Genomic DNA, 16,865 nt, shown 5'->3' with positions numbered 1-16,865 from the left:
TCGGATCTGCAGCCGATATCGTCGAAGTGAAACCATCCACCATTTCATTGAGGTGGAGCGGGTAAAACGTTGTCGGGCTTGAAAGTAAATAAGGACAAATTCTTGACTATAGCATTCATCTTTGTGAATTCTTGCTCCTACTCAAGATGCTGTTGTGCTAACATCCACGCAAGTAATACATACACTTTTGGATTTCTTAATCTTTATCTGACTTCCTCTCTGTATAGTGATCAATAATTCTCTCAATCTCCTCCAAACAGCTCACCGCTCAACCCTTTTTTCTCAAAAGTATGTATCGTACACAACGTTTCCGCTTTTCCCCTCGTTACTTATATTGACCATAGCACCCTCTAAACACATAAAATCATGTCTTTCATAATACCCCCTACCACACGCCTCCCCCCCATCAAGAAAATTCCATACAATTCCCCCCAAGAGCTCCTGGAATGTCTATTATACCTCCGCTCGATATACAACCCTCCAGTACGAGGATCAAAGCGGCGTCGCTCAGACCTCCAAACAGTCGCCGTCCTCGACGAGTGGCGCTCCGATCCCTTCGAGCGCTCGTACGCCATCCGATGGCTCACAGCCCTCGTCTCGCAGGCCGTGCTCTGCTCCGAAGAGCTAAATCATGACGATGCTCTCATCGCAGAAGCGGCTGCGCTCCTAGCGATATGCTCTGGCACGGCAGGAGCGGGTGTCATCCACCGCGACTTTGTCTTTGCACCCGGTGCTATCCAAGTGCGGCTGACCGACGCACCACTGGAGAACCAGGACTTCGGCAGTGTAGGCGCACAGACGTGGGGCGGGGCGTGCGTGCTTGCTGAGGCCATCGTGGAGGATCCCCTCGCGTTCGGCTTGCACCCGGGGACGCGCGTATTGGAACTGGGCGCCGGGACGGGCCTGGTCAGCATCATCGTTGGAAAGCTCCTCGAAGGACGTGTCACGATTGTCGCCACGGATTTCCACCCGTCGGTTCTGGACAACCTCAAGGCCAACATTGCGAATAATTTCGCTCAGCCTGCGTCGGTCGCCATCAGTTCCACCTTTTTGGACTGGGCCGACAGCGACAATCACGACCGTTCACTGGATATACCCTTTGACGTTGTACTGGGAGGAGATATTGTTTACGACGCTCAGCATGCTGTGTGGATCCAAGCATGCCTCCGAAAGTTTCTGCGCAAGGGAGCGGTATTCCATCTTGTCATACCCCTCCGACCGACCTTTGCTACAGAATCAAACACCGTAGAATCAGTGTTTCGGGATGGCGAGCTAGTCGTACTTTCAAGGGAAACCGTAATTTGCGATGCAGAGAATGGAATCTCAGACGAGGCCGTGGAGTATGCATATTATAAAATAGGTTGGGCTTGATGGATATATACAAACGCATATTATACTACAATTTCTACTTCGACTACATAAAGTCCCAAGAAAATGATGTGGGTGTATAGGATATATATAACGAGGCCACGGCGGACCACGTCGAGCAATACGGTGATGATGATACTGAAATCAGAAAGGAACTAGCGCAGTTGAAGAAGTAAAGCCCGTTCTTCGCGTGCTGCATACAAAAGTATGAACGGAAATCCATCCTCCTTTCGCTTCGCAACAGCGTCGCGTACTTGTTGAGCATAAACATGGCTGTTGAACCCCGGAGAAATTAATTTCCATGCCTCGTCGCTGGTAATCCACGTATTGGTCCTCGTAAGCGTGACGAGCATGGCAGGTGGTATGTCAACTACGAGCATGGGCATGTTGCTCGTAAACGCTCGGTGAATCTTCGTTCCGAGTTCATGAGCTGGCGAGGAGGGAACACATCAGCCAAAGAACATCAAAGGAAAATCATATTGTCACACCTTTGTCCTGAACGATAAGTTTGTTTCGTCGTAGTCCCTTCTTCACAGTCTCGGCTGGTAGTACAGTCTGAAGGTCCAACGTTGTAGTCTCTTTGTTCGCCAAAAGGTTCTTTCCTTCAAAGAACGTCGTCGCTCCACTCGTTGCCAAATCTGCGCGCTTCTGGGCAGCAATAACTTCTTGCAGATGCGCGACGAGCTCCTGGCGAGGTATCAATGCTGCCGAGGTGGTCAGACACAAACGTGTAGTCGGTTAAGAACCCTCTTACTGTCTTCATCGCTATAATTGCCAAAGATCGCCGTGACCTTGACGCCAGTGGTCTGATCTCTCTTTGGTCTTGGGTTAACAGTGAACCTGGAAATCGATGGTAAGATCAACAACGGGCCACGTTGAAAAGCGCCTGGAACTCACAGTATACCTTCCCGTTTGCAAGTATCTGTGACACTTGTCTCGACATTCGTGATGGCGGATTCGTACATAATATCCGCGCTGATATTATGTCTCCACAGATACGATGCAAGCCCCAATCGATCCTGAAGATATCCAGGATGATAAGAGATCACATACACATCACATCGTCGTGGACTCCAGTATCCAAAAGACTTGGCCTCCTTGAGCAGAGACTTGGCAGAGGAGCTTTGGAACGATGCCACAGCCGCAGTGATCTTGTCAATAGCGATCTGGAGTCCAACGGCATAAATCGACTCTGCGGTAGGTTTGGGAGGGGAGAATTTCGTGATCAGGTTGTCGTATCTACGAAGATGTCAGAATAGAAAGAGATTGGAATGAGAACCTATTTACCTTCCACCCGCTGCGAGAAGTTCAATACGCCTGCTTCGTCTGACAACCTCTACAAGAATGCCGTGCTTGAAGTCCTTGAGATGGTTTCCCACCATCAACGGATAGAACTTGACCGGCCTCGAAACACCGGCGAGAGAAGCGGTCTTCACAACCCTCTTGGTTTCTTCGATTGCTGGCCGTATCATGTCCAGGAGAGGCGATGAGAGCTTATCAAGCCTCATAAGAAGCGGTTCCACATCCTCGTCTGTTCCTCTCATCAGATAATATAAAAGTTATATCTCAAAGGGACTCACACGTATCGCTGAGAACTTCCAGTTCATCGGCAATGCTTCTCAGAAGTCCCTTCTTCAAGAACAGTGCCCTCTTCTGAAACGTCGATGACTTTGGCTGATTGAGGATTTCAACAATCGTGCTCTTATGCTCAGCAGGTAAGCGGCCCAAGACCGCATCGACAACTAAAATCACGATTAGAGACAACCAGGGGGAAGGGGCAGGTCTCAGGAGAACACACTGTTCGAATGAGAAACATGAATCTCATACATCTGTGCAAGATTAGGGAAAGTGTCGAGGCAATTATTCGCAACAGCAAGGATTTCAGCTCCTGCAGCCACAGGTCCTGACATCAGATCAGGCGTAATGATGTCAAACACAGCCGCTTTATGAGGTCTTGGATGTCCAGCTACCGCTCTACAAGAAAAACGTGAGTATTAGATGTTGATGATTACAACAACAGGGCGGGGCGTACTGGGGGCGATACACATCGGCGATATGGAAACGTTTGATCCTTGTGATACCTCCGCGAGCCGCAAGTCTTGCAAACGTAACGAGAAGACTAGATGGCAGCTTCACAATATCTCCGTGTCGGTCAATAAAGACCGCATGGTCTTTGTCGTCCTCCGGTGATGTAATCGGCATCAATAATGGAGGTTCCATATCAACCGCCCCGCGTAGCCTAAATATTGCAGTGAGGTGATCTTGAACCATCCCGTTAAGCGAGGCGTGTTCTGGCAGCTCAGCTTCATGATCGTATAGAAAGCTTCGAACCGGTCGGGGAGGCTGCTGAAACAAGGAAGCTAGGACGGCTTGATGATGCGGAGAATCTGGCTTTGCTGCACGATCAAACGAAATTAATGAGAGGAATGGAAGTGGAAGAACGGCGGGCACGTACTCATCATCTTCAGCGCACCCTTGAAGTATTCGTCTTCGAGTCTCGAGGGTAATAATGGGCTTTGCGATAATTCCAATGCTGTAGGCCGATCGTCTGGCTCATGCTGTAACAACCAGGTTATAACTATAGGTACGCGTTCAGTGCCATACTAATAAATGGACATGTGGTGGCATACTTTCACGCTGAGGTAACCTCAAAGAATCCCACGAATCCGGAAAGATGATTTCGGGACGCCTCAACGCCTCAATGACACTAATACGTTCGGAGCCCGTGGTGAAGAAGTAGTTCATCTCGAAGAATACGACCTGAGGACACAATTATGAACGATTAGGACAAGGCAAAGTTTAGAGGTTAGAAAACCGATATGTGGTACCTGAGGGAACGCTTACCCCTAGACTGTACATATCAGCCTTGGTATGATTAGTCGGCCTCCTTCGACGCGACTGGACTTCCGGAGCAATATATAGGCGCGTGCCGACTTCTATTTCAGGTAGTGCGTTGTCAGCGTACTATAATCTTCGACCTTATAACCAGACCTACCTAATGTCATATCGGTTTCTTGTGCAGCAATCCGCGGTGAAACATCTGACGGATCCACTGCCGCGAGACTAGACGTGGCTAAACCGAAGTCACCAACTATGAAATAACGTCAACGATGTCTATGACGCCATGCAAATACCCACTTACCCTTGCAGTCGCCTTTCGCATCTACAAAAGGCGAATGAAAACTTGATCTCAAAAGGTGAAAACGATAGACACTCACCGATAAAGATATTAGTCAGTTTGATGTCGCGATGAATCTAGGATGACATAAGTATGAGAACCCTTCACAAGAACGCTCCATGGATGCACTGACGATACCAAGAGTCGACATATGCACCAGTGCGTCTACGATTTGCTGAAACAGCCGCCACGCCTCGGACTCTGATATACCTTCATCGACTCTCTACAGAAATACTGATATGAGCTAACGTGACATTGCCAAAGAAAAGAAACAAGCGTACCTCTTTCAAAGTCTGCCTCTCTACAAATTCCATCTGGATATATAACGTTCTCTGCACAGTCAACGTGGGCGTCAACGTCCCCAACCCTTCACCATCCTCATCGCCCGCCTTCCTGAACAGCCCCCCAAACGGAGTATCATTATCACTGTCCGTATCCTCCTGTGATTCCGACGATCTCGTGAAATGTATACTAGGGAAGCTCCCCTTCGATGTTCCACCCAAGTCGTCGAGATCATCCATATTGAATATAATCGGCCCACTAGGCTCACGCGATTGGATCCTCGAAGGAACGGAGGTCATGCCGTTTTCGGTGCCATTAGACTGGGAATAGGAATCAGACTCGGACTCGGACTCGTCGGACGCCCCAGTCGACGTAGGTTCGGCAGTCTCGACCCAGGTAGTATAGTATCGCACGATGAAGCGGTGGCTCAGCCGACTGAGAGCGTTCACCTCGCGGAAAATCTTTGTATCGCTTTGTAAGGTTCGTAAGCGAACTTTCTTGACTGTAGTTGATTATGTGTCAGGGGAACGGGGAACGAATATTGAAGCAGGTCGGAAACGAACCGGCATAGACACGGTTATCGATTCTATTACGAGCTTTGACTACAGAGCCGAAGGCTCCCCTTCCCTACACACAGGTGGTCGATCAGATTCGCTTCTCGGTCGAAGGCGTCAATACTAACCAAAAGCTCCAATTCTTCCCAATCTTCTTTCCAACGGCTAGCCTGACGGTACGTTGGTCCTCTAAAATAGTCGAATTCAGGTGACCCCGAAACAGATGCATGCAGCGGCGTTTTGGGCTCTGAATGACTGTGAGCGAAGAAAACGGAATGTTGAGTACTACTTACCGGGCATAGATATTGAAAGACTTCGGCGCGTTCGATGCAGCGATGATTCAGCAAGATCAGCCAAAAGGGTCAAACAATTGATATGACTCTTCTTAGGAGGGACAAGCATGTTCATCGCATGACTCTGAAATGCCGGTGGTATGGCTGCTGTGAGAAAAGATAAGTACAGGACACGGCAGAATAAAAGGGTATTCTAACAGGACCGAAGGGCGGTATGGACGTCAGCAAATCGCTCGGTCACATCAAGGCCCAGAAGCATCTGAAGAAGGACGACTCCAACGGCATGTATATCCCGTTGACGGGTATATAACAATAGCGATTCGTTCTTGGCGTCCTTTGATAACCTTGAAAGGTTCGCGTAAGGTCTGCACAGATTCAAAGGGACAAACACTTACCAAGCCTCTGGCATGATACGTTCTTCCGGAGGATTCACGCAAGCGAAGGCGTTGGATCGATGTAAGTCTAGTAGTCGCGTGTGATATCCGACTTCGCTGAGCTTGATAAGCTTCGATTGTGAAGGACAACTTTGTGTGGCCAGACCGATAGACGCCGCATTGATACCTGCGTTACAACAACTCAGACTTTAACTTAAATCATCAGAGTAAAAACGACTAACCTCGATGCACCAAGTCACAGACATGAATAGCATTAAGTCCAGCGAGGATTTGCACAATGTAGTCCTGAAAGATGATAAGAACACAATGGACGGGCCAGACCGCATCAAAGGACGCGTACCGAAACTCGGTCTTCCCTAAGGCAGTCACAGTCACTCAACACATCTTTCAGGGAAAGGGCTGGACTCTGTTCCGACAAAATGACCAGCTGCGGGGCCCCGCTCGAATGTGGGGCATTCAATTTGACAGCCAATACCCTGACGACATTTGGGTGGCGGACAGATTTTAATCGGATTATTTCTTCTTCAACTTGCTTGACCTTTTTTCTGCCTGAAGAGAACATAAAAAGAGGGGAAAGGTGGTTTGACATGACAGCCTACCTTGGTTTGTCGTATAATAGTGGGAGTCGAAAGTGATAACGTGGAGTTCAAGTGGGAGGGTAGTGTTAGTGTCATCGCATACGGGATCTGCGCTGTAGATAGTGCCTAGACAACCTTTTACGGAGTCAGCTGGATTTAGTGACCATATATTTAAAAAAAGATACTCTTTCGCGGATGGAAGAACTTGACGGTATCGAAATGAACACCATTCATTTCAATGTCCTCGTCGAACGTTTCGGTGGGGGTGTCATCGGAATACGGGACTTCGGTAGTCTCAGAATTGGCACGTTGACGGGTTCGGTGCTGCTCTCGAGCTAACTGCTGCTGCTTTTGAACGTCCGCATCAAACTCTCGCGCCAACCTGTCTAGTCGTTGCTCCCTTTCCTTCGCCTCGCGTTCCGCCTCTTCTTGTCTGGCCTAGAGATTAACATCAGTGGAAGCTCTAGGGAAAGTAATGTGCAACGCAACTCGCTCTTCTTCCGCTGCTCGCTGTCTCATCTGCACTGCCAGTGACCCAATAACTTCTGCAGGCGCTGCGACGTTGTCGCTCAGCCATTCCTGGCAGAATGTGACAATCTGTTGCACTAACTGGTGACTAGGGAAGGAAGGATAAGCTCATATACGTACCTGGAATACCATTTCAGTCCGTGGTGATGCTCGGACCTCATTCTGGAGGGCATGGGTCAACTTTATTATTTGATCATGATCCAAACCGCGTGGTTTCTGTACAGTAAAATTGGGATATGTGAGGGTAGGATACGTTTTCGGAAATCTGGAGGAATAAGTTCATTGACTGAATTATGGCATGGCACTTTCCACGCACTTGACATTTAAACCAAAACCAATATTCGCGCGCTCAGGATGGCGTACTCGAATAGAAATTTCTGGTAAACTGGCTGCGCCCTACGACATGTTGGTATAGAGAATGACATAAAAACCAACCCACTCACTTTCCAGGCCTTCGAGGGTGGTATTAGTTGAAAATCTTCGGCGTAGATGGATTGCAGAGCGGTGAGTTCGTTTTTCTGTACTTCCTCTGTAGATTCCATGTCGGACGTTGGGACAACGTTACTGAGTAGGGGAGGGCCCAATGGACCTCGGCACCTCAGTTCATCATGGTTCTACGACTACGTTGGTTTGGTGATGGTGGTAAGTATAATGAAAGCGGGTCATGAGGTGACGCATTTGGACTCAACTGATGGCTTATGTAAACATGCTTGTTTTGGTTCTCTTGCCTTATTCCTTCGCCTCGAGGCACTGCTCCCGGCCTAACAGTTACTCCTCAGAATATATGCTTTGGTATCTCCTCCCTCCATGAACTAAAATCGTACGACATCACTGCATAAAACAGGCGCTCAAAATCCCGGGCCATCTGGCAGCGGCAATCCCAATCGAGCCGTAGACGCAAGGATAATACGCCCACATCAAGAGTGTTGCTATTATTGATGAATTTCATCAAGATTCGTTCCAAGATTTAAAACGTGGATCGACACGAGGCCAAAAACGTTCCTAGACGCCACCCATTATATTCCTTGCGGCTGCGCCTAGAAATTTAGATCAGTCCTGCACGGAACAGACCATTGATAGAATCTGATCCCTGTTGCCAAGAAGCGCCATCAACTGACTGGGCTGCCGAGTCCTAGATCCCCTTCATCTTTCAACAAGTTGTGTGCTTCGCAGAGATTCGGAACGTATGCTACACCCATACCGTAAATCCAGCTCTCCCTGGTCTTGAAGCTTATGACGCGCTTAAGACGTAATCCCACAATCCTCATTTGGCAGTCTTCAGTCCAAAGCATCAAAGAGACACAGGGAACATGCCTGCGCCCAGTCTGCCTGCCGGCGTCTTGAACAATTTCCTCTTTCACCTTCCTTGACATTCGTTGAATTTTTGGATGACTTTTTGTGGCCTGGCAGCTGTTAATTGTTTTAGCAACACAACTTCCAATACAACATAACATCGGTCTGCTATTTCGCACCAGGAACACAGGTCAGCTACTATAGAACGACCATAGTCTGCGGCGTTGAGTAGCGACACGGCCCTTGATACATACACCTCGTGCATCCGCTAAACTCCGAAAACTCCATCTCCAAATATTCTGCTTTCGTAAACTGAATATTTGGACATTATTACATTGGCTGTTGTGTAGGGATGGCCATGGAATACCAGATGCTCCTAGCCTTTCCGCAGCCCATCTGCTCTGAAAGCGGAACGAAGGTTGGTATGGGATCGCGCGAATTCAGGCACGATTGGAGTAACACGTGGCCTTGTCGTTCCCTTTACCGTACAGCCTGTAGCACTGAACAGACCATAGTTGTTCAGCTCGCTGCTTTCCCCGCCTTTTCCAACTAGAAAAGTCTTGCTTCCACCTGCCAACCCACACCAGGGACAACGAGAAAGGACAAAAGATACTCTAGTAGCTGAAAAAAGGCAAAGAGAAGACGGGTTGTCGTTTCAGTACCATTTCGCCTCACCCCCAAGGATTCCAGCTGATCATAAGGAATTCTCCTCTCACCCACCTCGGGTTGTTAGGATCTCCAATGAACTAGCTCGTTAAGGTGATACACAAATGTAACCACAGACTATGTACCACTCGCTACAACAAGATCACAGCTAACATAGATGACCATGAATATCCAGAGTCGTTATCCTACTCTATGACTTTATCTCCCACGAAGACCAATGGGAAGGGGTCTTCTACTGGCCATGCCTCTCTTTTCTCGATTACAACACCTCCACCCTGAGAGGCATCCCCTTCCGCTCCACGTTCTGCCCTTCGCCTCCTTTCGTCACTACTGACGGAGAAATAATCTGCGAAAGGTTCCACACAACAACATCATCGGTCAAAGAAAACCGAAACCTGAGAACAAGCGTCGCCAACAGAACCTTCATCTCTATCTGCGCGAATCTATAACCGCTAGAAAAAAAGTATAAAATGTCAATCAGGCGTTGAGAACGGATAAATATCTCTCTTGAACATACATGCACGATCGGCCGCCTCCGAGGAACGACAGCCTGCAAAGAAAGCGTAGCCATGAGTAATCGGAAGCAATAAAAGTTGGCGCATAAATATACACCCACATGCCAGCATAAATCCCGGGCAACACGCGCCTACCAGGTGCTTGCTCGTTGACCCACCGTTCCGGCTTCCACGACTTGGCGTCCGGACCCCATATACTTTCAAGTCTGTTCGCACCAGCGATACCCACAAACAATGTTGTCCCTACGGGAACACTAACGGAAGCAGAAGAGTCCAGATCGTGCACGTCCGGAGAGTACGTCAGTGAACGTTCTTTGATAGCACTGCAGGGCGAGAATAATCAGCATCAATTGCTGAATAGATGTTACTGCACGAACGGTAACGTACGTGCGACGAACAAAAGGTACAGGAGGGTATCTTAAAAAGGTACCGCGTGAGCCGACGCAAGGACAATGAAAAGCAGAAAACGAACATACAATCTAAGTGTCTCTTTGATCACGGCATCCAACCAAGGAAGCTCACTTATCTCATCGTACTCGAGCCTTCCGCCACTTTGCTTGGCCTGCAGAGCCGTATGTAGCTCTTCACGAATCTTGTCCTGGATATCTGGCCTGACGGAAAGGAGATGGAGAATTCGCGAAAGGGCACTCGAGGTCGTATCTTGCGCTCCGAAAATGAGGACCCTGCACAGCTCGTTTTTAAATACACACTGTGCAACAAAAAGCTAAACGAACGTCATCTGACCCGTGAGCTCGTTCTCGCTCATCTTAGCATCCTCAGTAGCATTCTCATTGGCTTGTACTACAGAGAAAAGTCATCTCTGAGTAATTAGAAAAGGGCATGGGGAAAAAGGGCTCACATAGAACACTGATAATATCTCTGTTACTCTTGGCTTTCTCTCGCCCAAGTTCTTCCCTTTTCACCATTAAAATTTCCCTCGCCGTGTCATGCATTACATCACTAATGCTCTTCACCTTCTGCACCGCCTGATTCGGCGTCCATTCCACTAACCATCTTCTGAAACTCGGACTCCCCAACCTCGACAGGAACGGGGCGAACTGCCGAATCAGGGAAAGGGAGAAGATCGTCGGTCTACGGCGCAGCCAGTATTAGAGAAAAGAAGGTCCAATGTGAAGATTGACCCACATGAGTTCCTTGATGGCCGACGTGTATGGATTATTCACTCGAGAGCTGAGGGGATCGAAGCTATAGCCTAAGATCGTTTGCCCGATCATCTCCAATGCGACGCGTGACATCCACTCAGACATGTCCAGGACGGGGTTCTCTCCATGCTCTGTCTCCATGGCGTCCGCTAGCTAGATAAACGAGAGCATTGAGTCAACTCATGGAGAGGAGTGGAGGGAGGACTCTACCCACCCTATCGGATATTCTGTAGAATACTGGCATCAATTCTTTCAGCTGTGCCACGGAAAACACAGGGTTGACCAGCTTTCTCTGTCGTTTGTGCTGGTCCCCTGGGACGAGCGGGAAGATAAGGATCTGGGAGTTGGGGGTCGCATTATGGGCTACTCACCTGTAGTAGCAACAAGGCCAGGTCCGAAGATGACCTTGTTCGTTCTGATGAGTCATGTCAGAAATATCAGAAATTAGACGCGTAGGATCAAAGCGTCTATCAAAGGATGACACACTCGATGAACACAGCTGTCTCTTCGAAGGCGTCTTGGTCTTTAATAAGAACACTCTGAAGTGCCTTGGGATCTGAGATGTACAATTGCTCGTCCTGAATGAACGTATCAGATTTTAGATTAAATTGGATAGGCCGGAACAAATGACCGACCCCGAAAAAACCGTGAACTTTGATCATACCTCCGTATTCATCAACAATTTTTTGATGGAACGGGAGACCTTTCGCATTGAAGAGCTGGCTTAGATTACCTGTAGATTTTCCCCTCAAACCGGTGGTTGTCAGAGAAGAGAGTGGATGGTGCTTACCCATGAACCAGGACACTGCCGGAGGTCCATTTATATGTTGAAAAGGTGATTTTTTGAGGAAGGAGTAAGTGAGGCGTATTACGAGGTAGAGGGCGTAACCTAGTGCGAGATAAGAGAGGAGGGACATAACTCGAGTGGCAGATTCATCGTTGGTTTCGAGTTATATACCCCTTCTGCTGGCACACCGGCAGACTGAACCCGAGCTTATCTTAATAGCGGCTTCTGCGGGTAATTTGGAGATACATACTGTGGTGTAGCTGGAAAAATCAAAGCGCCGGCAAGGTCATGATCATAAGATCAAGCGATGCTTCGGATCCATCATTCCAATGAGGTCTCGACAGCAGGGGGGGATATCCCCAAGTCGAACGAATACCGAAAACACATTGAAAAGTACTGATGCATGTTCTAGATCAGCATCCGAACTCACCTAATTATCGGCCTCTTTTCCGGCCCCCGGGGGTGGGAGCGTTTAGGTCTGGACTGGACCTTCGGGTTCGGACCGATGTTCCGTATTTGCACGTGACAAAATAATTAGCGACGCGTCGCGTTCGTTTTTCTGTTTACCACACTCAACACTTTCTTTGCTCTCCTCCCCTCCTGCCCCACAATGTCGGCAGTGAAGTATCCAAAAGTAGCTGGTAAGCTATACATCAGTTATATCGACCAATCTCTGATGATCATAGGGCACGAGCTCGTGCAGCAAATCGGCGGAGGCGGCTTCTCGACGTGCGTGCTTCCATTTCTTTTGACATTTCATTTCTTCTTTTGACACGCCCAAAGCGTATTTCGTGCAGTTAATTTTGAGGAACACAGAGTGGCAGCATGCAAGGTGATCTCTCTCACAGATGCCACAACCGACAAGGAGCGCAAGACCATCGACAAAGAAATGCGTGTCCACGCTGCCTTAAAGCACAATAATGTGCTTGAATTTTATAATGCGGTGGTCGTGGAGATCAAGCATAGGCATTTATATCATCCCGGAATCTACATGTTGCTCGAACTTGCCGCAGGGGGCGATCTTTTCGATAAGATTGGTACGAGTCAGTTGTTTCTCATCTTTTCGTGTGCTCATTAAGAACGAAAAGCTCCCGATGTTGGGGTCGGAGATGAAGTAGCTCATCTCTATTTCAAACAATTAGTTACGGGCATGGTGCGTTCGTTAAGTTTTCTCTCGTGGTCAAGAATTGAATTGTGCATCTATCAAAAAAAGGACTACATACACCACCAAGGTGTATGTCACAGAGACCTTAAACCCGAAAATCTCCTTCTTGACGTTGCAGGAACCCTCAAAATATCCGATTTTGGGCTATCCGCAGTGTATAAACTCAAAGAATCCGGCAAGACGCGAACATTGACTGAACGGTGCGGAAGCCTTCCTTACGTCGCTCCGGAAGTACGTGTGCACATCACTGTTTCTCCTACCGTCTTCCCCTCATGTGGTTCCCAAGCTCGCTTTAGACACACCTTATAAGGCCGAGCCCATTGATGTATGGGGTATGGGTGTCATTCTTTTCACACTTCTCGCGGGCAGTACGTTTCACTGATGATCTCGCCTTGCGGTGCCAGTGTTAATGATATGACTAGATACCCCTTGGGATGAACCCACAGTGAACAGCACAGAGTTCGCTCGCTACGTAAAGGGCGAAATATTTGATGACCCGCTGTGGTGTCACATCCGGGGCGATGCGCTGTGTAAGCGATTTGCTGGCCAATCAAATGGAACCGAACTAAACGAAGGGGGATTTTAGCTCTCCTCACTGGTCTACTTTGTATAGATCCAGCAGAGAGGATGTCGATATCACAAATTTATCAGCATCCATGGTGCATGAGGTAGCTTGCCAGGCTGTCTGTCAAAAGGCGCCGTACTCACAGCCACTTAGGTCTAGTCAGCTCGCTCAGAGAGGTGCATTGGCCCTAGCCGATAAACTTACTGAGAAGCTCAGAAATAGCGGTGATCTTGATCTCGCTGCTCCAACTTTTGCGCAACCAGAGTGAGCCTTTTCCTCTCCTACTGACGTGTACGCCTGATCCCACACTTTTCTCAGAGAAGAAGTGGATGCGGATGGAGATCATATGATGTTCTCAGCCGGCCACAGCTCGCAGTTCACACAGTCGTTGATGCTATTCGTGCGTTGGCCCCCCAAGCGGACTATACGATCCCCCTCATGCTGATATCCTTCTAGTCCCAAACTCAGTCCGGAAATCGCTACACACCCTACCTCACGCGATTCTATGCTTCTCTTGGGTTCTCTCTGCTTCTGACGCTGATCCATGAAAGTCTTGAGGGTCTGGGGGTCAAGTGTAAACCGGTCCTGGATAGTAGTGATGGTATACTTCGGCTTCGCATTGGGGGTCGTGATCGTAGGAAGGAGATGTTCAAAGGCTGGGTGCTGGTGGAACGTTTTACTTATCGGGGAAGCGAGGGCAGCTTTTGTGTCATGCAGAGAGATGTCGTCAGTGTCACCTTCCTCTGACATCGTATTCTTTGCTAATCATTCCTCAGGGGAACCCGATATCGTGGAGACAGCTCTGGAAAGCCCTGATTATGTCACCATCTGTAGAACCCCATGTTCTACGAAAATGATGATTTTATAGTACTAGTGGATGGGAAAGAGATACCAAAGATATAGCCGTTGTAACATTTATGAAATTTATTGGCGTTCCTCATGTAACTTGTGGTTTGAATCAGTACACTCAGGATGTACAGTACCGAATTTTCTATTTTGCAAGGGGCCAAGCAGGTACCCTTGAAAGGATTTTATACACTGCGTCCGCCTTGCTATAGCCAGACGAACAAGGAAGCTGACTCGAGTGATGCAGGGTCGTTCAGAAATATCCGGACGCTCTCGCACTGTAAGCGTGCTACCATCTCTCTGGGTCAACAAAAGGCTGACATATATAATATTGCCTCGACCTTCTTTACGCGCACTGGGAGAAGCTAATGGTGGATATTGACGCTCTTATTGCTACCGCCGAGCGCTATCAAGACGAGTGGATCAACCACCTTGAGCAAAAGCATTAATACACAAATTACATTAAAATGGCCGATGAGGACCTATGGAATCAGTTCCAATACACGACTTTACCGATCAGCTAGCTGCTCGATATAATTTACAGGCACATAAATTTACTGGACAGACTCTTTTTGTCTGCGACTCGCCGTCATATGCGTGTCATATCTTTACTAAACTTTTCATATACACGGCCAGGTAAGCCTCTTTCAACCTAATCCCTTCTTTTTCTGACTCTCAGCTTCCCAAGTCTCGCGACGTGCTGAGTCTGTGAGAATACTAGTGGAAAACCTTGATATTGACCACGAATGCTGTCAAGTTCCAAGCATTGCCGGGTCTCCGTGTTTCCAAGCTTATGGGATGTCCGATAGAAAGTACAATGGCTTCCCCACAGTTTGTTCGAGTCAAAAATCCAGCTGTACGTGTCCTAGCCTACGAGGATCTTGATCATTATACAAATAGTAGTAATTCTCGAGCATTGTTGTCAACATCTCATTTTTTCATACGTCGAGACCCATGATATGATTCAGCTACCCGACGCTATCACCTCGAACCGGTTTGTTCATTTGACTCTCTGACTCTCGCGCTCATGATAATTAATCATTGTGTTAATCTCCAAAAGCGCTTCCTTGCCGATGCTGGTTGGAAAAATAACAGGCTTTTCCGGCAGCACTGTATTATTATATTACACAATGTGGAATCGAACATCCGCAACATCGAGCACCAGTCTCGTTCGTCACCTCGTAAACGCATCCACCCTACTCAAATGCATCTTCCACTTCTCCTGCCCCTTGTCTTCCCTCACAGTAAATCCCACACAGACCGTCGTAAAACTACTACTCCTCCGTCCCTCTACGCACTCATACGGACCTCCAAGCGTCTGCGGATCGAGTCTCTCCCTCAACACCTTCCGCACCCTCGCGAGCACGTCATCCACCGTGACGGAGCCCAGTCCCTGGTCCTGATACTGGTGCAGCACCTCGATATTGAACCGGACCACGCCGGTGTCGACGAGGACGAAAAGACGGGGAAGGGGAGGCTGGCAGGCCGGCTCCGATGCGCAGGCATGACGGACACGCTGGGGCGCGAAGAAATCGACAGGCTCGCATGTTCCTAAGCGGAGAGATCTATGGATCGAGAGCCTCCGCGGCGAGTGTGATGTCTGCTTTAAGCTATTTGGAGGTGCATTGTTGTACGGGGAACTGGGCGCTAGCGCTAACAGGGACTTCTGAGGCGGTAGCTGGTAAGGATAATTTGAGAACGGGTGGGGCGCCATGGGTGGGATTTGGGGCCGGGATAGTGTGGTTATGGAAAATGGTAGTGTATGAGGATGAGGCGGCGCTGGACCAGTATGATAAACAACTGGTAAGGAATTAGCCCGTTGACGGTGAGACGACGGATTATTAGCCGAAGAGGGGTGTGTCCTATTATATGAAGAGGTGCCGTGTTGTAACAGAGCTGGCGGTGCTCGATCATATGCGGGAATAGAGGGAGCCAGAACATTTCGAGTAGGTGGGGTAACCGCCGCGATGGTAGAATTAGCTGCAGGAAATTGAGAGAGAATCGGTTGTTGTTGTTGGGACGAAATCGGCGAAGGATGAATAAACGAAGTCGTGGAGGGAATCGGAACCCGTCGAAGAGGCGTAGCATCCGTGGAGGATAGGATGGCTGTGGGACGGCTAGAGAGAAACTTTTTCGCTCCATCCCCATCGGCACGCTTGTCTGCTATTGAATCGTCCCAGTGAACACGTTTGCCTGATACCATAGCCAGCTGGAAAGACCACTATGAGAAGAGCGCTTAAGTAGAGGAATGTAATGTCCGCATTATATGTCTCAACGTAGGTAAGGCATCTTTCCTTCAGCCTCGCGGTATCCGCGCGCGAAAAGGATGAATCCACAGTCCTACCGTTCTTCAGTATCCTTTACAAATTTTGTTGATGGTCGCGTGGTATCGCTGGCGCCGCAATTATTCTGAAACGACCGGTAGCAGATCTAGCGGAGCATCAAGTCAGTGTAGGTGGAGTAGTCATCTGATATATCATCCGAATGGAATCGCATGATCGATACGGTATCTGCTCCATTTCTGTACGCAAGAAAATGTGAGGAGATGTAAATAGTCGGAGTAACCTACTGCGCTGTGAAGGAAACGACACCGACGATCTGATGTATCTGATAATGAAGCCGTCGGTTAACAGAAATACGACTCGTGAACCTACACGTTGGTGATTGAGCAGTCCTACGATAAGAGCCA

The 16,865-nt window shown here is 48.5% G+C and overlaps 5 protein-coding genes across 5 annotated transcripts; 2 read left to right on the top strand and 3 right to left on the bottom strand.

The window, feature by feature from the left end:
* Positions 1-100: 100 nt before the first annotated feature.
* BT62DRAFT_976242 (uncharacterized protein) lies at positions 101-1,567 on the top strand. The gene is made up of 3 exons (XM_043189222.1): positions 101-172; positions 228-288; positions 345-1,567. Exon 3 carries the CDS (start codon positions 367-369, stop codon positions 1,369-1,371), a length of 1,005 nt encoding a protein of 334 aa, XP_043033565.1. The 5' UTR covers positions 101-172; positions 228-288; positions 345-366; the 3' UTR covers positions 1,372-1,567.
* On the bottom strand, positions 1,338-7,718 carry BT62DRAFT_957377 (Serine/threonine-protein kinase; the record flags this gene model as incomplete). Its single annotated transcript, XM_043188408.1, has 29 exons — positions 1,338-1,798; positions 1,857-2,072; positions 2,123-2,208; positions 2,266-2,607; positions 2,656-2,899; positions 2,949-3,110; positions 3,167-3,342; positions 3,401-3,764; positions 3,824-3,946; positions 3,999-4,128; positions 4,213-4,304; positions 4,364-4,459; positions 4,511-4,531; positions 4,587-4,623; positions 4,680-4,769; positions 4,828-5,330; positions 5,392-5,455; positions 5,511-5,629; positions 5,676-5,822; positions 5,874-6,019; positions 6,071-6,236; positions 6,292-6,355; positions 6,411-6,619; positions 6,670-6,783; positions 6,834-7,086; positions 7,138-7,245; positions 7,297-7,441; positions 7,493-7,572; positions 7,608-7,718. The coding sequence occupies 29 exons, from the start codon at positions 7,716-7,718 to the stop codon at positions 1,524-1,526; spliced, it is 4,683 nt and encodes a 1,560-aa protein (XP_043033564.1). The 3' UTR covers positions 1,338-1,523.
* Positions 7,719-9,204: 1,486 nt separating this feature from the next.
* Positions 9,205-12,010, bottom strand: BT62DRAFT_938396 (cytochrome P450). The gene is made up of 14 exons (XM_043187535.1): positions 11,851-12,010; positions 11,604-11,795; positions 11,449-11,546; positions 11,300-11,391; positions 11,185-11,228; positions 11,028-11,125; positions 10,797-10,966; positions 10,510-10,742; positions 10,385-10,451; positions 10,127-10,333; positions 10,038-10,067; positions 9,752-9,973; positions 9,653-9,685; positions 9,205-9,587 (listed from the first exon to the last, which is right to left on the bottom strand). The coding sequence occupies exons 2-14, from the start codon at positions 11,728-11,730 to the stop codon at positions 9,395-9,397; spliced, it is 1,614 nt and encodes a 537-aa protein (XP_043033563.1). The 5' UTR covers positions 11,731-11,795; positions 11,851-12,010; the 3' UTR covers positions 9,205-9,394.
* A 162-nt stretch (positions 12,011-12,172) lies between these two features.
* On the top strand, positions 12,173-14,273 carry BT62DRAFT_957370 (Pkinase-domain-containing protein). The gene is made up of 12 exons (XM_043188407.1): positions 12,173-12,241; positions 12,287-12,329; positions 12,384-12,637; positions 12,689-12,753; positions 12,814-12,996; positions 13,052-13,133; positions 13,188-13,295; positions 13,352-13,433; positions 13,484-13,594; positions 13,649-13,730; positions 13,787-14,056; positions 14,107-14,273. The coding sequence occupies exons 1-12, from the start codon at positions 12,211-12,213 to the stop codon at positions 14,185-14,187; spliced, it is 1,392 nt and encodes a 463-aa protein (XP_043033562.1). The 5' UTR covers positions 12,173-12,210; the 3' UTR covers positions 14,188-14,273.
* A 984-nt stretch (positions 14,274-15,257) lies between these two features.
* BT62DRAFT_642412 (uncharacterized protein) lies at positions 15,258-16,624 on the bottom strand. Its single transcript, XM_043181735.1, has one exon. The coding sequence runs from the start codon at positions 16,377-16,379 to the stop codon at positions 15,351-15,353; it is 1,029 nt and encodes a 342-aa protein (XP_043033561.1). The 5' UTR covers positions 16,380-16,624; the 3' UTR covers positions 15,258-15,350.
* Between the last annotated feature and the right edge of the window lie 241 nt (positions 16,625-16,865).

This window comes from Guyanagaster necrorhizus (genome assembly GCF_019112545.1).
Source record: "Guyanagaster necrorhizus MCA 3950 unplaced genomic scaffold BT62scaffold_55, whole genome shotgun sequence".
In the NCBI taxonomy this organism is placed as follows: Eukaryota; Fungi; Basidiomycota; class Agaricomycetes; order Agaricales; family Physalacriaceae; genus Guyanagaster; species Guyanagaster necrorhizus.
The sequence above is the reverse complement of the archived record's forward strand: the minus strand, read 5'-3'. Positions and strand labels throughout refer to the sequence as shown.